Raw genomic sequence first — 27,130 nt, 5'->3', positions numbered from 1 at the left:
TAATTTTTCACCTTACTCTCTTTTATTGTTAATCAGCTTTGGAATAGAACTGTAATGCATGCAGTCGGGTTTGTGTATGTCAACAACTGTTAGCTTGGGTAGCCTGTTACTTTGAAACAGCTGGAGAAATGCCAAAGATCTCAAGTGTCTTGAAGGCTGTCAAGCTTTTGCTTTTTATGTTTGTTGTTGCAGCAGCTGAGAACACAGCAAGTCCTGAAGCAAACTGGATTAGGTAAGAAAGAATTTTTAAACATAATCTTCTAGGGCACTCTGGAGAAAAAACAAACGTATTGTGTTGTTCTGACTCCCTTCCCACAAAGTAGATAAGTTCTTGTCGCGTTCTGCTAACATGTCATAATTGTATTACAGATGATCAGCTAGTAGCTGTGAAGTGTTGCTCTGCTTGCAGCTGTATTTCTTAACCTTTTTCTTTTTTTCTTTCTCAAGTAATGAAATTAAAGCTATCAAGCTAGGCAAAATAGCCGACTCCTGATTTCATCATAACACCAAGAACATTGTAAAAGAAAGTTACTCACTGAGAACATGTAATATAAAATAACAGTTACTGACTGTTGTTGCTTCTCAACATGGGCTTCATACATTTGTAGCAGCAGAGCTGTATTTGACTCAGGTTGTACTAGCAGTGTTAATTTCATTCATGAACATTCCCTAAGGGTAGAACTGCCCCTGTGATTGCAGGCTTCTTCAGCCACTTCTCTTTCTACTGCTGTTCAGAAACTACTTGCTAGAGAGAGACTTTTTAACTTAGTGCATGACGTGATGGAATACAGATCTTTGTGACTGGTAAAATTCTTAGTTATATTTATTAGGGAACTCTTCAGCTTCATCTCTGAAAGAAAATACAGTGCTTAGTTTCTACAGGCCTTACCTGTTAGCCTCCTTCAAAAGAGTGATTGTTATAAATCATACCATACCTTAAAAGGTTACGAGTTTGTGGTGTTGATGGTTTTGATGATGGGCAGTGCCAACAGTATTGGAAGAGGAATAAGCTTTTACAACCTTGATACTATAAGAAAGAATGGATTGTGAAGAGTGCAGCCTGTACTGCTTTCATTATGATTGCTGTCTGAAGAATTGACTCATGGTATACTTTTTCCGGCTTGGGTTTTTTGCCAAAAAAAATAAAATGGTAGCTCTCTTTCCCATCAGGATTCATGGCTTCATCAGTGTCAACCCATTGTGAAGTGAAACCCAGGGATTTCATTATCAAAAATTTTAAAAAGAAAAATCAGTTCACTGAGAATATTAATGCTGTAGGTAACACAGTTTCCAACTAAGGATTTACATATCTAAGTGTTTGCTCTTTAAAAAAGCACAAACAAACAAGTTCTTGCATGGTGTTCTTAGCTATGTGTATAATAACAAGCGTAGCTCTTTTTAACTTATTGTGATAATGGAACTAATGACAAGACAGTTGGCACTGTCGCGCTAAGGTGATCTTCACTCTTGCAAGACAAAATATAGTTAGATTAGCACATTTTTGCAGAGATACGCAGTTATACATGTGTATAAAAGATTTGACTCCTATTAGCCAGCAGATGCCTGTGTCCTTGACAAAGCTGTCTTTGCAAGACAGATATATCTATAGAATGAACAGTGATCTGTACTATATGCCACAGTTTCCTCTCCAAAATGCTTTGTGACTTGCAAATATATAAACATTTTGGGGACTAGGTGGAGGATCGTGGAGTGTTGCAATGATGCCTACTCTGGTAAGGCTGCCCTAAGGCCCAAGTGTATCAGGTGGCCGTAGTACCAAGTAAACCTCCTACTCTGTCCTTGACAGTGTTCCAGCTCTGCTATGGAGGCTGTGCTGAACATATAGGTATGCAATTGAGCCCTATCTCTGCTGCTTTCTCAGCCTTTCCTCTTTCTTACATTTGGACCCAGGTGTGCAAATATCAAATAGAGCTTCCTAACTGCAGTCCTGCATCTCCTTGTTCCAGGTGTGCTGTTTTCTACGTACAACTTTCAGAAGGTAGAAGTTTTTTGGAGAACAATTCTTTAGGAGGACTCTGTGTCACTAATAGGCAGCATACTGTAAATGCTTTGGTAAAGGCTTTATAATATCCTGCAGTGATAGAGGTATCCTGCAAAGGGGGCGGGCACTTGTTTTACCATGGCCTGCTTGAGTCCAGCTGCAAGGCTGATGCTAAATACAGATTTGAGATTCATATGCAAATGGTGTGTTGTGTGCAAAAATAGACTGGGCTTTTATTTAGGTATAGGAAGGTAGAGGCATCTCTGGCTTTTTTTTGTGGATAATAAAGGAAAAGATAGAAATATTTAGGGAAAATTTACTTCTCGGCATTGAAATCTGAAACAACAGAAAGCGCTGCTTAAAACTGTTTGAAAGAGTGCTACCTCTGCTCTTTTTAATTTCCTGGGTAGGCATAGAACTAGAAGAGTCATGCTGATCCCAAGGGGGATCTTGTCTTTACGTTTGACTACTACTAGGAAAAAGAAAAATCCCATCCATTGTATGATAAATATTTCCCTGTGCAAGCAGAATTTTACTAAACTCTGCCAGGTGGAGTGTCTCCTGATTCAGTATTCTCTGCTACTTCTATCCTCATCTTAGGCATTGAGCAAATGTCAGGGAAAGAGAGAAATGGTTTATGATAGTTCAACTATAAGAATACTTTTTTCTACTGTTCTCTGGTGACCAGTACTGTTGCCAGTTCGCATCTCTTCCATGGTCTCCCTACGTCTCTTCTCTGTTATTTAGCCTAGCAGGAACTCAAGGGTAGAAGAGAACCGTAGTTAATTTGAGCCTGAAAGACAGGCAGGGCTAGAGGTTTCAGAAACACTTCTTTCTTCAGGATCTCTCCGGTCCCACCCCCCCACCCCCCCGATTAAATGTAACCAAAATTATCTAATTGGCATAAATTTTAACACAAAGTAAGAATTTCCATAAACAGAGAGAAAATTGAAATGGAGAAATAGCTTAGTGTGGTGCAATGATTTCCAGAGAAAGGGTTGCCCTGTAAAGAACGCCTGAGTGTCAGTGTACTGAACACACCAAGACTCTGGCTGGTAGAAGGTGGTTTGCTTTCAAATGCAGCAGCTCACCCCAGATTTTGCAGGATCTGTCATCTTATCAAGGCATTTGTTTTAAAAACCATTTTTTAACAGTTGTTCCCCTGTACAGTTGCCCTTTGATTTAGAAAAAGGAGAAATTATTGGAAAGTTCCCTGTCCCAGTTATTGCATACTTCTTAATACATTAACTTTGAGATTAGGCAGCAAAACCTGGAGGTATTGGGAGAGTGGAAGCTGTTCTCCTTCAAGTTCCTGGTCTCTAAATGTGTCAGCTAGGCAGTCTAGATACCACCTATGTAACCAGTATCCAGTTACTTCACATCTGCCATGGCACAATCCTGTCATGTTTGTAGCCTGTCCAAACAACTTGTCACTGAGCTATTTGTTACATGGTTGCATTTGCCCTAGAGAATTGGTATAAAACTTGTTCTGAAAGGAAAAGAAAGAAAATATTAAAAGCCCTATTTCTGATATCGAATGTATGTAATATTGCTGTTGCTAGCCGTTTTCGTGAATGTGTGGGGAATAAACTTAGAGTAAGTGCATTAAGTAGGAGGAGTAGTAAAAAGTGTAGAGAGGGATGGCAATTTTCGTGTTTCCTGATACGTTTTTCATACTGTATTTTAAACTTACTGGAGGTCTGAACGATAGATGTGATTAATTCCATCTCACTTGTAAGAAGAGGGCATGTCTGGTGCACATCTTGTTGTCTTCACTTGTTCTCTCATCGTTTCTGTCAATAGTTACATGGATGATCTTTATACTTTGTGTGTAGCCTGTGAAGTGGATATAAAGACCTGTCAGACTACCTTTTCTAATACATTTTCTTCTGAGGAAACAAACCTAACATAAATGTCACCTGCAGTATGAGCAACTGTAGCAGATGAAGCATTGAATTAATGGCTCTGAGAGGCAAGCCAGGAAAGATTATGAGATGAGATAAATATGGTAGATATGGTACATGATTAAAAAAAAATCCTATGATTAAAAATTAGTTCAAGTAAGAAGAGTATATCTTCAAAAAATTAGATTATTTTAAAATCCCGTATCTTTTGTATTCTGGGAAAAATGTTAAAAAAATAATTTGCAATTATGTTTATATGAAAAAGCCTCCTTTAATTGAAAGGATATTTTTCAGCTGTGGGTCTTACATTCTTTTGTGACAAATATTTTGAATATACTGAAAGGTGGGGAATTTGCTTATAAAATCTATCTGGTATGATGCCTTGTGTTTTGTGGCATGATCACTGTCTCAGTGAAAAATGATTACGAAACATCTGATCGCCATATTGAAAATCATATATATTGTCATCAAATCTATAGGAAGTAACAGTCTTAGTCAAAGACAGTGACTGGAGTTTAGCAACTGATAATAAATGGGAAGGTGATGTTAGTGCAGCTCCCTTGCTAGTGTTCCTTTCATAGGTCCAGGGAATGGAAGCAATATATATGCTCGCAGAAGGTTTGGAGGGTCTGCAGAAGTCAGCTAACAGTAAACTAAAGGAGTATGTCAGTGACTCATGTAAGTAGGGTAAGTTGCTTTTCTCTAGTGGTAGTTTGGCCTCTTTCCAGTTTCAAGAATGAAGGACTATCACAACTGACTGTAATAATTTATATGTTGTAAAGCAGAGAAACTAGCTGGCTTAATAGCTGGACAAAAGGTGGCATAGTGATTTGTGATGGCATAAGGTTGCTCAGCTGAGAGCTTCTCAGCACTGCTGAGAAAATGTGCCTGATTTCACACTCCCTTATAGTAGTAAACTGGCTGCTGTGAAATGAACACCTTCTTTTGACCAATCTGTGAAAAGGCATTTGGAACAGAAAATTCATCCACTTTCTGAACTGGAAGGCAAGTGCTCTTTGTGACAGGCTGAAAGACTGGGGATGCGACATGTAGAAGGAACAGCTAAGAATGCAATTTAGAATACTTGTTAAATGAGATAATGACCTTTCAGCTGTAAACAGTTGTGGTGAAGAGTCCACACCCCACTACCCCCTTCCTAAATAAGAGTGATCTTTCCACACGTAAAAGTCTGTGTGTTTAGGGATGTGTTTTTTGCAAACTGTTGAGCACCATGAGAATCAAAACAGGAAAACCAGCATTTTAGCCTTCAGGGCTACACTGTGGACAAGAAGGCTGCAATGCTGCCACTTCCTCATAGTTCTTGGTACAGCTATCTCAAGGTTTCCTCATATTTGCTTCCACAAGCTGCAGTCATTCCTCCTGATTCCTGGCAAGGTGTTCTTGAAGTGGGAAGTCATGAGGTGGCTGGTAGGTTCCAGTTTTCAGATAGTTCCCCGGATATAGTTAATCTGAGTTTCTCTTTTGATTGGCAGTATCAGCTAGCTCTGATATCTGATTAACCTGTACTTACTGCTGATAACACATGCATGTACAAACTCAGGTATTGCAGCAGAATTTCTGTTCAACTCTTTCTTTGCATTTTACCATGAGTTGACTGAAAGAGAATAAAGGGAATATTAACCACTTGGGAAGGAAGGACTTACAGCTCCTCAGGGAGCAATGACAGAAGCTCTGATAACAAGCACATGAGGCAGGAAACTGGTAGCATAATCTTAAACCAAAGTGAAACTGGAAACCACCTGGGACCAAGAGCCAGCAATCAGCACTGCACAGTAAAGCAACACAAGGGCCACAAATGAGGTGTTTGAAAGTCAGGAAGCTGGCAGTAGAGTGGGACCCGCTGAAGCAGCTGGAGCAATCAGCACCACAGTACTGTGAGGGTTCAATAAATGACTTTTTACTGGGCGGGGCTCTGAAGGAGGTGTTTGCTTTGATTACTGTAGTCCCTCAGAGGCACAGAGGGAAAGAATTCACTGCACACAAGTGTATTTCTAGATCTGCTATACTTTTCTGGTGAAACAGATTTATTGCTGTCTTTCCCCCTACCCCACCCTGCCCCCCCAGTAGCAAGCTTTTACAGTAACATTCCATTCGTGGAGCTTTCAGCTGTCTTTTCATCATTCAGTTGGTTACTGTCTCCAACTTTTGAAGTGGGTTGGAGAGCAAGTTTTGTCTTTTCTTCTAAGAGCTCAGCTTTTTTGTCATGCTTTTGCTCTCTGCTCGGAATGCAGTCAGTTACAGATACATACTCTGCTTGTCCTAAACCAAATAATTAAGTAAGGGTCAGAAAATTAATGGAAAAACTGCATAGTTATACCTCTGTGTATCAGTAAAAAGTACGTGGAGAGCTGCCACAGAGTTACACCAATATCTTTGTAAAAAGAAGTTGCAAGAATTGCTTCTGGGACTATTTCTTGTAAGGAATGTCATGAACGTTGTACTACCATTATGAGAAATTTCTTATAGTCTGTTTTTAATACCTGTAAGATGACTGATGGTGTAGCTTTCTGTCTTTATTTAATCTCACTTTTCTGAGTCTTAACAATGGTACATCTGGAGAGATGCAGAAAACAGTACTAGTGTGAAGTTTCAATGATGAAAACTTCTGTAAACTTTAGATTGTGCAAATATATAAACCTTATTTGTCTACCTGAAGCATGGAGTCATCTAAGTGAATTTTAACTATCTCCTGTACTGTGTTGTACAGAAAAGGGAAATTATTAGGACTGTTTCAGGAGGCGTGTTATTCTAACATTCAAAATTAAATGAAGGAAAGCTCTTTGCCAGTTCTTTACTAAACAAAAACGAAAAGGCTATATTACTACTTATTAAAGTCTTGATGACAAATGGTTATGAATATTTCATCAGCCAGAAGAATACTTTGTTACCGTTCAAACTTAGTCTTATGCTTTCATGAACTCCAAACACTTACAAATCAGAATAATTTTATAATCTGTGGCAAAGACTAATTTTGTAAATAATATATACTAAATTGCCAGAATTTTGCAAGACCTGTTTATTTAATAGAAGGAAGAAAATAATTAAATTTGAAAATAGGTTTTGGGAGAGAGGATTTTTTAAAAGCAGGTCCTGAAATAGGGTTCTGCTTTACAGTGTGGAGGTTTGTGTAATTAAATATTGGTTGCCTTAATAATTACTGAGTTAATTAAGAACAGTATGTCCTTATGGCCTCAAATGCTTGCTTCCTCTGTGTGAAGGAAGAAAAGGAAAAAAGACAAAAAAGAGTTTGTTTGCCTTCCAAGTTCCATACCACACTCCTTTTAATTTCAATAAACATTTTCTATATAAATAGTATCTAGTGTAAGATTGAGACATTAAAGTTAATGTTTCAGACATTGAAGTCTAAGAGTCTATGAACCCTAACAGTTATCACTAGGCAATACTGTAGCATGTGTATTTTCATCTGTCTTCCTTTACACAGGTGAAAATAGTGACCAGGAGCAAAATGTATCTGGCTCCTCTGTTAATAGGGCTGTTGGATCTCACTGGTTTTGCCTCTTGATACACACTCAAGTATCTGTAGGTCTCGCTACTCTTTGATTTGAAAAATGTGCAAGTTTTTGCCAGGCAAGTCTGTAGCAACAAGGCAGACTCAAGGTCTGGCCATGAGATCAAGTCCACAGGATAGGGTCTGGATGAATGGGGTACATGCTCAGGTGGGGGCATGGCTGTAGGATAGCTCGGGCAGGGACCAAGCGTGATGGCCTCAGGTTAAATGCAGATGCCCTGACATTGCAAACTTTTGCAAAATTATGTAATCTGTTGTGCTGCTTATGTCTCTTTGCATGTGCTTGGCATTATTCTGTGCTGGTTGTTGAGGTTGATAAGCAGTTTTACATGCTGATCTTGTTTGAGTCAGACTTCATGCCAGTCTACTGCGGGTCTGTTTCCTCATAATATTTTTAATTTGTTTGAGTCAGAGCTCACATCCCTGTCTGCTGCAGGTCTGTTTTTCTCCTAATATCGTGGATTCCTGAACAATTTTTGTTATGTCAGAGTACAGCCCACTCAAGATAAGCATTCATTCTGGCATGGATGACTTCGGTTGCTGACACAATCTAATTGCCTTGTCAAGGATTAAGTATGGATTTTGCAATAGTTTCCTTTTGAGTGATCATGAGAAGATCTTTTATCAGGGACTTATTTAACTTGTAAACTAGTATGATTGTCTCTTAATCTTTTGATAGCCACATTTTTAAGTGTTTTCTTTGTACATATAGCAAAAAACCAAACCTCTAATGGATTTCATTTTTAGATGGAGCATCATATTTCTTTTGGTTTTGTGATGTTGCACTGTACTTCCTTCCTACATCTGAATTAGCAAATATATTAACTGCTTCAGAATCTGACTGTCATCTGAAAGTTGTTCTTTTTCACTAGCATCTAGTAGTTGAAGGTACAGAACAAACTGTGGTTTACAACTCTTCATTTTTTCCTCCTTTTTTGTTTCTGGAGCTCAGGAGGCCAGTGAATTATTTCTGAAATCATCATAGGTCTGAGGTCCTTGAAAGAGAGAGTTATTGTTCAGAGAACAAGTCCAGCAGAACATGGCTTTCTCTAACCTGTCCCTGTCAGATGTTTGGTTTTTGTTGTTGTTTTTTTTTTTTTTCCCTAGAAGCTAGGATATATGAATTTGCAGTTTCAAAATCACCAGTCTTTGTACTTTTCTGGCTGACCTTTCTCAGTGGTGATGAGAGGAAAGCACAGTCTGTAATGTTATTTCCTAGTGTTTGCGGTAGTGCCTCTGCTTCCAGACTCATGAAAGCAGTGTTTCTCCTGTATTCTGGACTGAACTGGACTAAGAATCTGTAGTCTTACCTTGGAAATGCTTTCTTACAGCATCCCTCAAAAACAGGATTGCATGCTAAACCGCTATCCAACTCCAGCAACTTTCATTATTATCACATGCAGCCTTTATTAAAAGACTCAGTCAAATGAGATACATGCCTTGATCCCACTGATGTGTCTGCATAAAGTACAGTTCTTAATTTACAACATAACAAATATATAAAAATCTAAATGTTAACATATAGACAGCCTTTGTCTCTGAGATTTGACCATTTTCCAGCTAATGTTATGCTTCACATTTGACTAATAGATTGTAAAAAGTTGAGCCAAATGTGAATAATCATTTAAGTCTGTTACAGGGCAGGTGAGACTCTTCACACATCAGGCTTAAAGCCATCAGCCATTCCAGAAGGTGGCAAACAGTAGTTTGATGGCGGAACAGATTAGTCCTTTCTTAGATAAATGACTAGTAGTTTGTGTTTTAGGGGAGCAGACAAAGGTGAATTGCCCCGGAGATGGGGTTGGATTATAAAGCAAAAATGGTTGCTGAAGTAGTATTCCCTTCTGTGACGGGGATATGAGCTGAATAACAGCTGTGAGTTTACTAGGTAAGAAGATCCTTCAAAGCTGATCTGAGTCTAGATGGATGTCGACTTGTTTCTTTTAATTTACGTTCTCTTGTGATTTTATAAACCTTGGTAAACTGCATTATATATTGTGGATATAGTAAATAAATCCTTTTATTAGCCATTTACATTGACCTGGTTTGGGTGAGGGATGATATCAATACAGCCAGCTAACTTCAAGGAATTTGTGCCCATAGGCTCTTGCAATCCATAGATGGTAGTGAACTACTCTCAGGCTGCCAGCACCCCAAAACGTTTCTTAGAGGCTGTAAATGAAGTGGAGTTGCACAAGCCACTAATTCAGTGCCTAAGAAGCACTTCCATTGCTGAAGAGGAAATCTCTCTGGAATGCTAGTGAGAAGCCCAAGGACTGCAAAGGAGTTTAAGGGTAGAGGACATTATTGCAAATTTTACAAACTGGGAAATTAGAGATAGAGAAAAGTGAGATAATATTTCTAGATATGCACAGAATTCTTCTGTCCTGATACCGTAGCCCATTCCTATACCATGCTTTCAAGATCAGGTTTCTTCCAGCTCCTGTTGCTTCCCATACGGTGGTTGCCTTCACTAATGTAAAGGTTGAGCAGAGTGTTAGGTCAGCATGACTCTGAGATAACATCCCATTTTTAGAATTAGTTCAGTTTTCATTAGTGAATTAACTGGACATATAAATATTTATGAGTATCTCAGATGTCTGATTACAACAGGAAATAAATAATTCATTATAGAAAATTACCTTTGAACAATTGATACCACAAGGATATAAATCAGATATGGCAATTTCAAAAAACCAGCACAATATAGTGTTTTTGCTGGAACACCCTGAAGTGAGTGTCTTTTTGGTGCAACCATTGCTGTTCTAAGCTGGGTAACAAACTTTCCGTTGTGTAAATAGTAGTGATGTGAGAGAGTCTATTTACAAAAATGTGCATAAATATATTGACAGTTGGGACAATTTAGGGAATCTATATATAATATATTATTTCTGTTTGATATTGGGAAGTTTCTGTGTATGTCTATCAGACTACAAGCATCATTTTGAAAGGGGGTGTATTTGCCTTGTCTGTTGTGCTTCTGCTTCTGTAGGTTGGTTGAAATAAACTTTGCACCTGCCAAAAGCTAACAAAGAGGAAAAATTAAATTTTGATGAGTGAATGGCATTAAATAAAGAGTTGAATACTCTTTGTGACAAGCCACTTATCAAGCTAAACTTAAACTGGGAGGCTAGACTTAAGTGGGAGGTTTGGGTCACACAGTGGATTTGACGAGGAACCACCTAACAAGGAAGGCTGGAAGATTAGAGGAAAGGGTTTCTTATCAGCCATTTAAAAGGAAAACCAGCCTCTCTCTCCACAAAAAGGGTGCTTCCTGCAGAGATCGGGAGGAGTGACTTAGAAAGGAAGAGCAACTTTGTTTCAGAGTAAATGGCACAAGCTTGAAAGAAGAGTTTGAGGTCTCCTGGTTATATTGAGTTGGAAGCTGAAAGAGTTTGAGATGTCAGGAAGCTGAGACAGTGAAGTCTTAAAACAAGATGTTTATTGCTTTGACTGTTGATTTATGTTCCTTGTAATAGCTAAAGTAAAGGGGTTTTCAGAACCCCTGTTAAGTCTGTGCACATAACTCTTTGACCTCACACATACCTTTAAAAATACCCGTGTTGTGGAGCTTTGAAAGAGGGGCTCAAGGCACAGGAGAACAAGCTGCCAGCATACCTCTGTGGCTAGCTGAGCTGGTCCACAAAGACGCTTGTACAACAAGAGAAGCTAAAACGTGCTCTGAGCCTCAAGAGACACTTAGAAACATAGCAATTTCTGGGATTGCCCCTGCACTGTTACTTGGGGACAGCTGATGAGACTTTTTTGAGGGCTATTGCAACAGAATATTGCTGGAATGTTTAGAGAGATGTAGCTGGGGTTGCCTTTGTAGGACACACCTTTCAATGAACTGCTAAAGGCTGGTTATTCCAGTCATAGTTACTGTACCCAGTGCATGGTACAGCATCCTTGTCTGTCATGTTTTCTCTTTGTAAATTAAGTTCAGGCATTCCCTCAACTTTCCTCAGGAGCATCTGCAGCAGCCCAAGAGTTAATCTGGGAAAAGAGGCCAGTTTGTTACTTTATTCTGTTTTTAAATTCTGTTCTGAAAGTTCATGGATTATTTTTGTTGTTGTTATTCTCTCTTCAAGATCACAGCTCTTGGAGGTGTTAATCTCCCTCAAATCCCCTGAATCAGTAGGAATTGAAATCGATTAGTGCTTCTAAGTGTGAAATACCTGGCAGGAGCAAGCTCTGAGAACTTTTGCTTGTGTCCCTGTTGGCATTTGTTGTTTCTCCTGAGTTGCTTGTACCTTTTCCCTCAATGGGATAACTGAGTACTTTGGTAATGTGTTTTTGTGTTAGTGGACATTAGGCTTATATGTAAATTGTCTAGACTTTCAGGCATCTTGCCTTGTGCAATAAAGACAAATCAGGTCTTTCTTACTGATGACCATATATCATAATGTAAAGTGTATCAAGGTCTCAATTACTCTTTGAAGTTACAAAGCCAGACTTTTTACCAGATGAATGTCTGAGAGAATCAGAGTACTGCAGCAATGTTGTTTGCTATGCAAGTCAGAATATATAAATGCATATGTCACAAAGATAAGAAAAGGTCCGTAAGTTATTGTATTATACTGTGGAAAACAGTTTTCTCTTTTTTTCTCCCCCTCCCCGCCCCCCCCAATTAGCTTCCCATCAGAGTTCACTAACACATTAATCTTTCTGCTTGCCTTAAATATTAACAAATGGTAGGTCTTTTTTTGGGTTCAGATCCACAAAAAACAAAGTTATTTTTGTTCCTCTTTGTAGATTAAGGTATTATTAAATAACGTATACAGGTATAAAAGCCCTGAGCAGCTTCTATGTCTATCACTATATGTCCTTTTCTTTTACCTATCTGTACCTCAAAATGCCTAACTGATTTTCAAGTTCAATAATTAACTGTGAGCAGCAGGGGATGTTGGTATTGTCCTGCCACGTTTTGTCAGTCTTTTCGGCTGGGAAGATGTCAAGCCAATTTTTTGTGGATTTGCCTTGGTCTTTGTTACTGAACTCAACTTAGATGGTTATAGGCCCAGATAGCATAACCCAAATAATACATTTATAATTTATTAAACTTAATTCTTTAAAGGTTCTTTTGATAACTGCTCCATGAAGATAGCTGCTGAAGGAAGTTTAAAATTAATGGATTCTATCTCATATGCCTATTATTATTTTTGAAGCCTGTTATAGAAGAGAAATTATGCAAATTGGTGTCATGCTAGGCTACTGCACACATGCTGGTAATGCATAACAACTAGCTCACTGGTGAGAATACTTCATCTTAAGCAAGAGTCATTGTCAGCACTAAGAGATATTCTTTGTATCATGGTTAACAGTTTATTATTATTTTTCTTACAGATAAAGGAGAGTGTTCTTATTAAAAATCCTCATTAGAATAAAACCACTGTAAAAGCAATACTGGGGAACTATAGTGATGAATTATGAATGATTACATGATACAATTAAGGTATATTGCAAAACAATAGGAAGATCCCTTCAAAAAACTAAGCAGTTGTTGCTCACTCTCTGTGAATGACTTAGTGGCTTTAATTCTTTAGCTCTTGCATGTAAAAGACTTGATAAATAGATCAGGCTCGGGATCAATTAGCGTCACAATGATCTCTATTATTAATGAAGTGAAGCTGCTAGGATAGAACCAGTTTATCTGTACCCTTCATGACAGCATCTTAAGCTAACGTGCACTGCATTGTCTATCTAATACTGGGCATGGGCACGAGCACCAGTACACAGAGCACACAGTTCTGTGCAGCGCTGGCCAGTACAAGCGCTGCCTGTGAGGAAGCTATCTTAGTCCTGAAGAATTCTGATATCTTTAGTGGGACAAAAATCCAATATAAGATAAGCTGGTTTCAGCAAATAGCTCACTATGCAAATGTAAGTTTGCCGTTATTTTCTTCCAAGGTTTATCCCATTCTGATTAGATTGCAGTCAAGAGCCTGGGTTTGCTCTGAGGGTCATCAGTGCTGTTATAGTCCTTCATCCTTCCATTTTAACACTAACACATGCATTTTGTTTGCCCTGTTAAATTGCTGCCAGAGGAGGTGGAGAAAACCTCAGGTATTGATTTTTCACACATGGGGACTGTAGCTCATAGTCACTTGATTTGCCACCTGCAGTTTGTAACTGAATGGGCTCATGGGATTATAAACTTCATTTTAGTGCTGAGTTCCCAGCCTGAGGTAAAACTGATGTGTTAGCTGTTCGTCACTTGTAACTGCTTTAATGTATTTTGCTTGTTGGAATTCTATTTAGACGGCTAATATAAATAGCATTTTTGCAATAGAAATGCCACTGATCAGAACTTCCTGTTTGAGTTGTTGATCTTAACTGGTTTTCAGATATTTGGATCTGGTCTTGGATAATAATTTCTGCTTAAAATTCTTTGGGTCTTTCTGGTTTTCATTGTTACATTTATAATGTAATAATTATGAATTATATCATGGTAACTGACTAAGTACATCATTTTATTCAACATTTGGTCCTTGGAGTTGTAGATATGGAACTGATTAATTTGCAGTCAAACAAATGAAATGTATGGTAGCTCCTCATGAGTGATCAGGGGTTTAATTTTCAGTGTTACTCAAAACTTCACTAGAAGTTTCTATTGATTTGTGGTTTAGTAGCAAAGTACACTTTACCTCACAGAATAAGACAACTTTGCAAAAATATTTAGTTTACCATGTGCAGGAAGTGCTTTTTTGCAATAATTTGAATCTCAGCAAAGCATGCAGTCTTTTGACACTGAATACAATTTTCTGTGTTGGTTCTACTTTATAGGTTTTCTTAAATACGCAGCTACCTAGAGTAGTCTTCTGTTTGATTTATATGAACAATACAGAAATGATCAATCATTATTGGACAAAGGTTAATGATTTACTAATAAATATAAGGGTGCAATAAGAGTTTACTTATAAAAATGTGTAACGCAACAGATTATGATGCAATGAATCTAAATGAAAACATGCAACTGCATTGTTTGGACTGGGTACATACATCTTTCCTAGCATGCATTTTCCAGGATAATAATAATAAAGATTATAATCTTACAAATGCTTGTGGTTCAGAACTGGTTTAGGAGTGGTGATATGAAATTTTCACCATTTGACTAAAGTGTTCAAAAGTCAAGTTGGTTTTTTTCTTTATTTCTAGAGAAGGAGGTGACATTTAGATTCTCTGCCATGATGTCAGTAGCTGTTTTGTGGGCAGTTTATTATGGTTGATCCTAGGAATGGGGTTTGTGTTTAATGCTGTGATGAACTGAAAGCACAGATAAGAGAGCAAACATTTGTGCTTTCCTCAGAACTAGCATCCAAACTCTATCCGTTGCCACTGGTTATTGCTCTATTCTGGCCCTGTGGCTGATACTATAAGTCTAAAAGCTTAGATTACGTAGTTCATCCATATAAAGGAAGCAGGAGGAAAGAAAGTAATGAAGACATTCCTGAATTTAAAGGACTTAATGTAGAGAAAAAGAGTGTATGTAAGCACAATTAGTTAAAAGTTTAAAAAGTTTGAGTACATGGAAAGGGAGAACATGTTTCCTAGTTATATCCTCTCTATCTCCCTTCTGAACACCCACATTTTCAGTCTCATGGCTTGTATATTCAGCAAGACACTTGTTCTGTGAACTGAACTTAGCAGGAGTGTTCTCAGGGATCTACCTTTCATCTATAAATAATAGCGGTTCTATTCCTGATTGTCTTATTTTTCCCTCATGTTGGCCTAGTGAAACAATGTGATCAGTTAAAGTATGGTTCTTTTTGTTTGTAAGGTGTATAGCATCAATAACAGCTTTTGAACATACTTTTATCCTTCTCCTTCATCTCCTTCCATCACTGACCTTTATCCCCCAATGAACTATACACATCACATTCTGCGGTCTCTTTTTCTGAGACCAATTGAGAACAGTTATAGAATGGTGTGTTGATGGATTCTTTTGTATGCTTCCTTTCAAGATATTGGCATCCTCTTTGTTTTAACCTAGCCAGTGAGCAACAGCAGGAGGAGACTAGCAGAGGAAGCTGTTCTGACTATTGATTTTCTTGTGCCTTTCAGTGGTTCATTAATTGCTTCTTAGGTAGCTGGCTGGGTGTGACCATCGCTAGCCAGCAGAATAGGGGCTGTCATGGTTGGGCAAAGCCATAGATGATAATGTTAACTTTGCCTTCTGAATTCTTCTGTCTAGGAGTTATTAATTTACTATGGAAGCAATATTGAGCTCCCAACAAATAGTGAAATACCTTCATTTTGAATATAACATTCTTGTTCTTCCACAGTATGCGTAGATGCCAGAAGAGTATGAGCCAGCTGTTTCACAAGAGAGACAAGAGGGGTTAGACAAATAGAACATTGAAAAAATTAGCCCTGTGCATGAATTGTTCATATGGAAACAGTATGTTCAGTTTTGTTTCACTGCTATTGACTGGTATTGCTATTATGTCCCTCCCAGCTATATTGGAATTCAAAACTGTCTAGTAATATATACCATGACTGCTAGAAAGGACCAGGCTGAAGTGAGGCTCTTACTAATTTCAAAACCCCTACAGATGTCCCATTTTACTGTGAGCTAGATAGAAAGAGTGCATGTTGTAAGGCAATGGGCAAATCACTGTTGTGTAGAAGTTGAGTAAGGCAGTACTGAAAATAGAACAGTAATTGTAAAGCTATTTCTGGCACTGTTTTTCTTGCTTATGAGTCCCTCTTATCCCTATAATTTCTGAGAAAGATAGCTGTGATAATAAATTTGTAAGAAAAAGTTGTTCATTTTATTCCAGAAGTAGTTATATCATTCAAAAAATCTGCATATAGTTATTCTATATAGGGTTTGGGGTTTTTGTTTTGTTTTCACAACCTAGGTGAAGATCACAGTAGAACTTCTAGGACACCACATAATTTTCCAGATGGCTATTTTGGGGATGTTTAGAGCCATTGAATACAATTGGAAAACTGTAGTTAACAGGGGGGGGAAATTACTTGTGCACTGTCCGTAACCCACATTTCTTTTATGTTATTTTTTTATATCAAACAATATTTGTAGTCTGTTTGTCTTAGGAATAATATTAAGGGGTGATAATATGCAATCATTGATTCTAATGTCAGTCTTAGAGAAATATTTCTTTAAATGCAGATAAATGCTATTTGCACATTTTCCTGACTGCCATCTAAGTTAGTCTGTCATGTCTGGTCTGACTTAATTTGTTCTGACTACTAAAGGTTTTCAAAATAGAAAAGTCCAGGTGTTGTGAAGAAACCCATGAAATTTACGTTATTGATGGAGAATGCTTCTTTTCATGGATAAATGAAAGAAACCCTGTCAATGGCTGAAGGCTGTTAATAATTTTTTGTCTCACCCTATTCTTTGTCTTGGTTGTTCAGCTTTTACAAGATTTATTTTATGTTAGTGTATTATGTCTGCTTTAAAAAAAAAAAAAATCATGTTATTTGCCCCTATTTCAGCCTGAAAGCAGTTTGAGTAGACTCCATTGAGTTGTTCTTTTGCTTTGCATTCTGTCTCTTCCCAAGTATGCAAAACAGGATTTGGTAGAGTGCTATAGGCCTGTTGGTAGCATGTAGTCATTCCTCAAATAGCTTAAGTGTGCACATCCCCTAATAGCTTTGTGTAAGATGTTCCCCATCCAGTAGAGTTAATTGCCAAAGTGTAATTTTTTTTCAGCATCTGGTGTGGGCTATTTTGCTTGACTGCATGGAACAGATTTAACCACTGAGAAGTTTTCTCCAGCTGGTGGCAGAAATCATGAAATACTTGTAATCAGTAGGTCTCTAATAGGTTGAGGCTACCTCTGGGGAGGGCATTGCTGTTTTTCACAGCTGGAAGCCACTCTCTGCATTATTTCAAAGCCCAGAGAGGTGTGAGGCCTGATGTGGGGGAAGTGAAAGGAGAAAGTTCTTCCTAAAGAAATTTCAACTTCAGCTTTTTAATGTTAAGATCTTCTGGATATGGGGTTGTTGTAAAAGTGGTTGCATTCATATGTAACTTTTCACTGTAGAAATAAAAAGTAAATGGCAGCCTTTGTTAAAACAAGGTCATATTCTGAAGCTCAGTAAATCAGGAAATAGAAAAAGAAAAGCACAAATTCACTTCACAACTTCAGCTTTTTCCTTCAGTGTTCACATTTTGTATTTAAAACAATACAGATTTTACAGTCATGAAGATAATAGCAGATAGTGTTCTTTTGCCTTTTTCTACTGTAAAACTTTCACATCTATCAGGAATGTCATAAGGGTTACTATGTCGTGTGCAATGGGCACTTTCACTGGTGGCAGACTCGTTTAGATACGTATTGCTTGAGTTCAAGAAGAGGCTCTTTTAGTTTAAGTAGATGACATTTATGGTAAATATTTGCAAATCTGATTACATGTAATGCATAAACATGCTACCTCTAAATGCTGCCTTGTTATCACAATGCATAGAAGTGCTCACTCACTAAAATTTGTCTTCAATCCTCCGCGAGGACTCCATCTGTAACAATTTTGCATTAGGTTTTATTTTGTCAACATTGTCTTCTGGTATAAAGAAATGTTAATGTATTTTGAAAATTTGGAGATACCATTTTAATGGTTACTTATTAATCAGAGCAAAAGCAGGCAATGACACTACAGTGTTGTGTTTTGTTTTAAGGAAAAACATATTTATCGACAACAGCTGCTTGCAGGGATACATTGTAATAAATATCACATCGGTACAAAGAGTGCCATGCATCATTTTCTGGACGATCTGTGTGGTAGGGTGGTTGTTATAGTGACAGTGAAATGATTATCAGTCACTTTCTTATTTTTTTCTTTTTTTTTTTTTTTGTGTGTAAGGTTGCATCAAAGCTGTTTGCAGTCTGTTATTCTCTGTTTCTTTGCACATGAATGTCTGTAGCATTTCTCCTAAAGCATTAAAATCGCACATGTTCAATATGTTGTTTTTTTTTTTAATCTGAGATCCAACTGTTCTAATTTATGTTTGTATTCACCACCACCCCCCAACCTGCAAGCAAACCTTGCTCTTAGGGTTGGCTTATCAGGAGCTACATGTCTGTGGCTGCTGTCTTCAGTGCATGTAGTACAGTCTGTTCACTGATTTCAGAGAAGTCTTTCACCTGACCTGCTTCTCTGTTGAGGTGCTAACTGTATGTGTTCAGAATACCATTCTTTATTTGTGGCATGCCATATTGGATCCAAGTAGTGAGAAACTGCCCTAATCTTACATTATTGACCCACAACAGATAAATGACACTGATTCTAGCTTTTTTTTTTTTCCTGCCTTCTCTTCTTCTTTTTCCTTCTTTTCATTGCTGTTTTGGTCAGGAGATAAAAGCAATTTGATATATTATTTAGCACTATCTTTAGTGCAAATACAGTTTTAACCAAGGAGGGTAATAGAGGTTTTCTCTAACTGTGCCTGCCATTGTTTAAAAAAAGATTGTACTTCTAACCTGACTTTGGTAACAGCTGTGTTTTGTGCCTGCTATATGGTAAATTACTCTAACAACATGTGAACATTTTGTCTTAGGGTCTAAAGAAATTAAAAAATTTCTTCTGGAAAGGAACAAAGCATGCAAATGAATTTAGACACATGCTTCCAGTTTGAATATTGCTATACAGATCTGTGCTGCACATGAATTTGCACACAGGTTGTTTTCTTCTCTGTCATGAGCAGAAAGCACAATTATTCTTTAATTAGATTGAAGAGCTGCTGCTTCATTGCTTATTAACTTATCACTTTCCCCAGTCAGGCTCACACTTCTTTCTGACTAAATTTCTCATGCCAGTGGTCATTGATGCTGGAAATAGTGAAGAGGTAAATAAGACAGCAGATTTTTAAAATTACTTCAGGCAGGTTTCCAGATATCAGATATGCTTAGAAAGGAATGGCTCAAACCTTAAAATTCAAGTGTATGTTTGAGGTGCTAGTTGATTCATCTCTAAAAATTGAGAGCTTTTGCAGTCAGCTATGGTGTTGCCTTTTGTCAAGAATGCTTTCTAATTTTTCTCCTTCGGTTTGTTCATGGATCTCAGACTTTACATCTCCTAGTTAAGTGGTCTACCTACTGACAACCACCAAATGGGCAAATAATATTCTTTCTCAGAGAAACCATAAACCAGTCAGCTTCTCTAATGATGAGTTATATAAGAAGGTTAAGTTAGTCTCATCTTAAACTTCATCTTTCCTTTCTGTAATTCCAGTTCAGGAGCAAGATCTAGGTTCTCACTACTTGAAATGAAATCCTAAAATGGTATTTTCATTTTCCTGATCACCAGAACTTCCCATCCGTGTAATTCTAAGGGTGGGAAGGAGCCCTTTGCATAGGCTGCAGTGATCCATATGTCACTTAGGAGTGTTTGAGGAAACAACTCCCCTGACCGGGAGATATCCTGAAAGTGGAGGTGCAGTCAGCTGGTGTAGCTGACCATAACACACTCTGACGAAATACAGAGATAGAGACAAGTTCCATTGTTGAGAAACATCTCCATTGATGAATGTCATCCCAGTGGTGTACCTGTTGCCTGTTATCAAGTTAGTTTGTATTTTATGATACCAGTCTTAGCTTTTATTGAACTGGTTATACATGGCCCTGTTGTAGATTTATCAGATGTGATGAGATGTTATACCTACTGAATGCCTGTCTGGCAATTATCCAGGGAGCATTAGACAAAAATGTGTTAAAAGCATGACATGGCTTTTTAATGCACAAGAAATAGGTCCTCATTTCATGAGCTATGTTAAACCAATTGTATAAAATGTCCATTAAAAAAGTGTGCAGTAGGGGTAGGAATCAGATTTTGTCAGAATTTGTTGAAATGTGTTCAGAATGATGCAGTATATGGGGCAATGTTTGAAGGAAATAATAGATACAGCAAAGTCAAGAGAAGCATTCCCAAGCGTTTTCTTTCCATTCCTTCACTTTGTGATCTTATCTTTCGGTCTGGTTTTTGTTTGTGATTCCATCTATGTTGCTTCTCAAATTAGGACAATATTTGACTTCTTTATCATAAGACACCTTCTTTAGTACAGAGTTACTTAGAGCTTCCCACTGTGTGTGTGTCTGCTTTGTTTTCCAGGAAGCCATTGTATGGATTGTTTCAATATAATTCCAGTATGATCGGACTAGAATCATTAGCCGATCCCTCAGATACCTGGGAAATTATAGAGACTATTGGGAAAGGCACTTACGGTAAAGTCTACAAGGTTGCCAATAAGAAAGATGGGAGTTTGGCAGCAGTAAAGATTCTGGATCCTATCAGTGTAAGTAAAAGTTATTAAGCTGTAACTTCATTGTTAATTTAAAAGAATTCTCAGAGTTGAAAGATACCGAAAGCATCCTGAAGGGAACAATTTTGCAGAATGCATTGACAGGAGGAGTTTGGTACCAGTATCTTTCATCATCTTGTATGTTATTTTAAGACAGTATTTGCCTAGTTTCTTTTTTAGGTCTATGTAACTCTTCTGGTACAAATTTAGGTATCTGTGGTTGGAGCATGCAAATGGTAAGAAGGCACAGAGGCATTCCTCTTAGGGGACTGCTATAGCAGGGAAAATACAAGATGCTGTTAAACTTAATGTTCTTATTTTATTCTGTGTACTCCCTACAAGAATTACTTTTCCCATCACAGAAGTACTGTGAACTTTAGGATATTTTATTGTTATCTTTTATAAGTGGATAATACTGCAAGGCAATAGTTAAGATAAAAAAACAGAAGAGCACAGCCCAAATTCTCAGAGGTAGTTCTGTGCCAGCTCCAGTTTGAGGGGGTATTAAATGCCTGGTTTCCCATGAGAGCCAAGGCCCTAGTTTTCAATGGAAGATTTAATTGGCAGCTGCTCAGGTTGGATCAAGCTGGAGTTTGATCACAAAAATTGGCCTAAAATATTTACTAAAAAAGTTATGTTTCTGTCATCTACCACAATTGAAATTATTCTTGGTTTTCTCATGGGTAAATCTGAAGAAGGTAATAAATAAGATTATATATTTTTTAGAAAAATGCAAAAAAAGGAAAATACATGTAAGATCTGAAATTTTCTAGTAGTCATAGTCTGTGCAGGAACAAGGAAAGATTTGGTGCTTCAGTACTGTTCTGAGTTGTGGCCTGATATTACACAATATGAGGCTTTGGGCAATGTGATCTAGTGGAGGGTGTCCCTGCCCGCAACATAGAGGTTGGAACTAGATGATCTTTGAGGTCCCTTCCAACCCAAACCATTCTAGGATTCTATGATTTTTGTAATTCTCACAGAATTCTTTCATTAACAAATACTTAGTAACATTTGCTTATTTCATGGGTTTTGTTTTGCCTGTCTTTAATTGTTTCTGGTATATGTCTTTTCCTCATAAGGATGTATTTGTTTTTACTGATGTCTCCTTTGATGTTTTGTGAAATGGTTCTGTGTTTGGTCCTGTCTGATGACCATAGAAAAAAGAATGAATCAAAGGTTCATGTATTTACATTTAGCTTACACAATAAAAAATACGCATTTTTAAAAACAGGTTAGAAAATAATACATGTGTAAATTTCTTATTTAGACAACTGATAACTTTAATTTTCTGGTTAGGTGTATTATGCACTGAAAGAATCCTTGAAGAACAACTGCTTGTTTTACACAGACTTCACATTTTTGTGTGTAAAAAAAAAAAAAAAAAAAGCAAAAGTGGCATGAATTGGTGTGGATTAAATTTACAGTATTGTGTGAGTACATGCAGCTGCATTAAAGTAAAACCATTTAAAAGTGCAAACTAATTAAAAAATGGTTCTTTTTATCCATGAGAGTTTGTCTTTGCTTTGTATGGACTTACTGTGTTTATATGTTTTGTGTGTTTGTGTGTTTTATTTAGGATGTAGATGAAGAAATTGAAGCAGAATATAATATTTTGCAGTTTCTTCCCAATCATCCTAATGTTGTTAGATTTTATGGGATGTTTTACAAAGCAGATCAATATGTGGGAGGACAGCTCTGGCTAGTACTTGAGGTAAAAACATTTTGATAACATTACATCTTAACTTGCAAATGTTGTTGGGTTCCTGGTTTTATTGCTAGAAAAGTCACAGGCTTTCTTGATTCTCTGATTGGGGCCATTAATCAAAGGACTGGTGATAGATGATGTGTGGTAGTTTACTGTTGAAAATCACATCCAAACTTAAAGTTTGTTTAATAGGGAATGTCCTTTGGTTTTATTTCTTTTCAAGTTGCCACATTCTGCCTCCAAAGCAAGCAAATCCTTTTGATAAGAATGGTTTGCCTAAAAACAGCTTGATTTTTTTCATGTTGGAGGAAACATTAGATAAGACATTTCTCTAAACTTTTGAAGAGCTCAAGCACTTAAGGGCAATGCAAAAGATGATGAAGTAGTAACATGGAGGACAGTTAACAAACATACTGCTTATTGCAAATGTGAACAGAGAAAATGTAATGGGAAAGTCTGTTTTATGGTAATTTAAAACTAGAGACTGGTTGTTGTTGAAAACTTAGCAACAGAAATGCCTTTCATTAACTCTTCTTGTTTAGTGGCAATGAGTATTCTTGCAATGAAAACTATTTTGGTGGTCTTGTTGCAAGTTAAGTGACTGCCAAAGATTGTTGCAAGATGAGAATTTCTTCTAGATGTTTTCTAGGCTTCATTGATAACAGAGCTTTGCACAGACTGATGAGCAGTAACAGACCATTCAAGCATTTATCTCTGTTATAACTAGATTGATAAAATTAGCATTCATTTTTTATTAGTGGTCACTTCAGAAATTCCACTCCCTATTCTTGAATGCTGACTGTAATCAGAATAGGGAATCTCTATTTCCGCTTTTAAGTTGTGGAATACCAACAATACATCTAACTTCTATGTACTGCAGAATTATGTAGCTTGAATGAAAACTTTTGGATGTGTTTCATTTAAATTTCAGTAACTATTAAAAAAGGAGCTTTAGCATTGTTGTTTTGGTGTTATTTTTTAACTGTATGTCTGTTGGCTTTGTGTTGAGTTTGGGTCTGGTTTCCCATGTGTTTTCTTTTATTAATACAAGTACAGCATATCTGATAGATGCATCACGTGGTATTCCATATAACAAAATTTTGTAAAGCAAAATCACGACATATTCTATGTAGCAAAATTGAATGTAGAATTTGAGAGAGTTAGATGTTTGTACAGACCTTATCACTTAAATACTTTCATTTCAGCTGTTTTTTGGTGCATGTTATCCAAAGTTTTAAAGAAATTTGATATTTAAAAAAATATATTTTCCTCATATGGATAAATTTACCAGACATGGCAAACTATTTCTTGCCTTGGAATTTACATTGAAATTTATGTAAGCATAGCAGTTACTTTTTATATTATAAATTAATGACACTTTTTCAGTAAAAGGGAATGTACGAAGTACTCAGACTTTGATCCCCAAGTCTTTGATGAAATATATTCATTGGATGTGTGACTTCCAAAATTTGTAATAAAAAAGGTGGGTTTTTTTTTCCTTTAGGCACAATTTTGCCATGTTTACTCACTACAAGCAGGACCTTACTTTGATAAATGCCTAGGATGAGGAAGGGTAGCAAAAGTGGACACCTTAAATATTTTTATGATAATGCAATTCTCAGGTGTAGCACAGACAACTGTAAAGCAAGCTTCCCTGCTTTTCTATCTAAATGTGCATCAGTCCACTTTTTAAAGTATTACCATTAGGAATAAAGTAATAATGAAGTTTACAAGTTAATTTTGCCCAGATCTTTGCTGATGGTCAAGAACAGTGCCACTGACAACTGCAGTTGTGTTTGTGGGATGTATTTCTTTTCAGAGTCAGTTATACATTTAACATACGCTACGAAACGGCTGGCATTCTATATAATTTTTCAGTCACAACCAGCTTGGCTTTTTTTTTTAAGTGAGGGCATACTTTTCTCTATTTTATTTGCAGGCTAGAGATAAGTTTAGTACAGCCTGTCTCAATACAACCTTTAGTGCAATGAAAGCAATAAACAAAAATCTTTGACTTAATGGCTTGTCAGCAAATGATTAAGCATGGAAAGAAAAAACGTGCCCTTTCTCTTGTGAGATGAAGTTATCCTGTAAATACATTTGATGATTGATATTGAGGTGAATGCTCCTACCTAATTGACTTTAAAAAAAAAATATAAAATTCCCTACAAATTAATTAAAAGTAAAGTCAGATTCCTGCAGAACTCATCAATGTTTTCAGTGATGAAATTTTGCTTCAGGAACTTATTTATATAAAGGATGTCTTGTTTATCATGTGGTCTGGTCCTTTCCATGAACTAAAATTTTTAGTCTAGTGAAATTTTTTGATGCAAGGGGAAGTTAGTAATAAATGAACAAAAATATTGACATATCACAGAAATTAGTGATTGAACTGATACACAACTTATAAAAGCTATTTGAGAGATGCAAAACTTGAAAGTTTCTCTGATTTACGCTGTAGTATTTTAAACAATACTGAAAATGTAAAATTAACTTATACTAAAATGCATGTGATTTCTGTATGGCAGAAACATTAGCAAGGTTGCTGGCTACAAAACCAGGTCTAGAGGAGAAAATTCAATGAAAGAAAGGCAGTCAGTTCTCCCCCCCCCCCCCCCCCGCCTGTTTTTTTTTTTGTCAAACAATTGTGAATATTAAGAAAAGGACAGAGAAAGAGGAGAAAGGAAAGAGGCAAATAGCTGCTTAGAAGGGCATGGGCAGTAAGATAAAGATGTGGGTGAAAACATATTTACAAAGATTCTAATTTTGCTTTTTCTCCTCCTCTTTTGATGTATGGCAGCCCATTAGTGGGAAATGCTTGCAAGAAGCTGCTTTTCTGGATCAGAATGTTTCCTGTCAGTTGTTGGTGCACGTGCCATCAAATCTGAGTATAGAGATATGGCTTCTGTCTACTTTATATTGCCTGCCAGCAGGAGCGTTGATGGAATGAAAGTTTAAAATGACTGTAATTTGTTGCCTCCCAGTTATCAAGAGCATCTGTCTTTTCTGTCTGGTCTTTTCTTTGCACAAAAGCAGTTTTTCAAAAAGACAATTCATGGATTATTGTGAAAATACTCAAATAACGTAAATTGGACTTATAAATCCTCTTTTAACAACAAAATACAGTCCTGTTCATAATATTTTGATTTTTAGTCACATTTTATAAATTATACTTTATAATCTTCGGTTTTCACTTCCCTACCCCACCCAGGCTGCTGTGATTTATTATTAACATTGATAATAAAATGTGTTCTAAGGTGGGTGACAACTTAAATAATTGCAAGGTAAAAATCTAGTTGTTACCAGATTTGTGCTGTAGTGCAGTTTTGCACGGTAGATGTTTACAGCCTAAACAGATATATTGAGTAACTGAGGACTTGTCTTGCTTCCCCCCCCCGCCCCCAACTCCCCCTTTCACAGCTGTGCAATGGAGGTTCTGTCACAGAGCTTGTCAAAGGCCTGCTGAAGTGTGGCCAACGGTTGGATGAAGCTATAATCTCATACATCTTATATGGTGCTCTCTTGGTAAGGATGTTCATTGGGCTTGTAATGACAGCAGAGGGTGCAATTTACTCATCTCAGACATACATTTTCCATTTATAAAATGTGGTAATGTTGACAATATTATGCGGGCTATTATAGCAGCAGGGGTTGTATCAAGCATGTAATCCGGTGGACAGATGTTTCTATAGAGTATGTGCAGATTGTCTTCATTACGTTCCCTAATAGTAGGGTAATTGTTTTTAAATAAGGGAGTAAACTTATTTTTGTTACTGCTGGTATATAGGGCCTTCAGCATTTACACAATAACCGGATCATTCATCGTGATGTGAAAGGGAACAACATTCTCCTGACAACAGAAGGTGGAGTCAAGCTCGTTGACTTTGGTAATGACCACTTCCCATTTGTTTTCCTGATACATACAGTTTAGCCAAGGGCATCTGTTTACTTTCCCCTGGGAAGGCAGAATCCCATAGTGAGAGACTTTTTCAGAAGGATATTCAGAATTATTTTAATAATGAAAAACAGAGAAGGAATCTGATACAGGAAGAATAGAAATTCTAACCAACAATCAGTAATAGACTTGTAACTTAAAGCTTAAGCATAATTAATAATTAAAAATTGTTCTGAAGGTACCATTTTATTTACAAAGCTCTTTTGCATTTCACAAGGAATGTCAGTTTCAGGGCAGTTGTCCTCCTAATTTAAATTTAGATATTCTATCTTTTGCATATGAAAAGGAAACATTCTTCTCTCTGAAATGGCTTTTGCTAGCCTTAAGCATAATTTTTTCCCTCTGAGCAGAAAGTAAAGTGGTCCCTTGGGTCCAAAACCCAACATCCATTTAATTTGTGATTACTGCTGTTAGATTTGAGCGTTGCCAATCTGGAAACATCATAAGAAACAGGAGAGAGAGAGATAGGTAGGTAAGTAGGTAGATAGAAAGGGACTTGGCAGTAGAATTTAACTCAGTTTGGCATTTTTTCCCCCTTTAAATATGCACTTAGAAAAATAAGGAAATGCTGTAGTCCCTCAGATATGTATGCAATGGAATGGGCAATTTTATTAAAGGTAACAGAAACAGATGATTAGTAATATGATTTATTAATGAAACCATATAATGCATAAGGTAATCATCACTGAGAATAGTGTTGTGTGAATAACAGATGTTTGTTTAGCAGTGCATGAAGGTGAAGAA

General features: G+C 37.0%; 1 protein-coding gene across 4 annotated transcripts in view; it reads left to right on the top strand.

Moving 5' to 3' along the window:
• The window catches only part of MYO3B (myosin IIIB), a 209,017-nt gene that overhangs the window by 6,010 nt on the left and 175,877 nt on the right, over nt 1-27,130 (top strand). For all 4 annotated transcript variants that reach the window (XM_075756693.1, XM_075756695.1, XM_075756694.1 and 1 more), the window contains exons 4-8: nt 193-232; nt 20,534-20,717; nt 22,303-22,437; nt 25,852-25,956; nt 26,219-26,318. In XM_075756693.1, the coding sequence (XP_075612808.1) occupies nt 193-232; nt 20,534-20,717; nt 22,303-22,437; nt 25,852-25,956; nt 26,219-26,318 (564 nt within the window). The remainder of the gene's footprint in view (nt 1-192; nt 233-20,533; nt 20,718-22,302; nt 22,438-25,851; nt 25,957-26,218; nt 26,319-27,130) is intronic.

The sequence above is a fragment of the Balearica regulorum genome, chromosome 6 (genome assembly GCF_011004875.1).
Source record: "Balearica regulorum gibbericeps isolate bBalReg1 chromosome 6, bBalReg1.pri, whole genome shotgun sequence".
In the NCBI taxonomy this organism is placed as follows: Eukaryota; Metazoa; Chordata; class Aves; order Gruiformes; family Gruidae; genus Balearica; species Balearica regulorum.
Note: the sequence above shows the minus strand (reverse complement) of the source record. Positions and strands in the feature narration are given on the sequence as shown.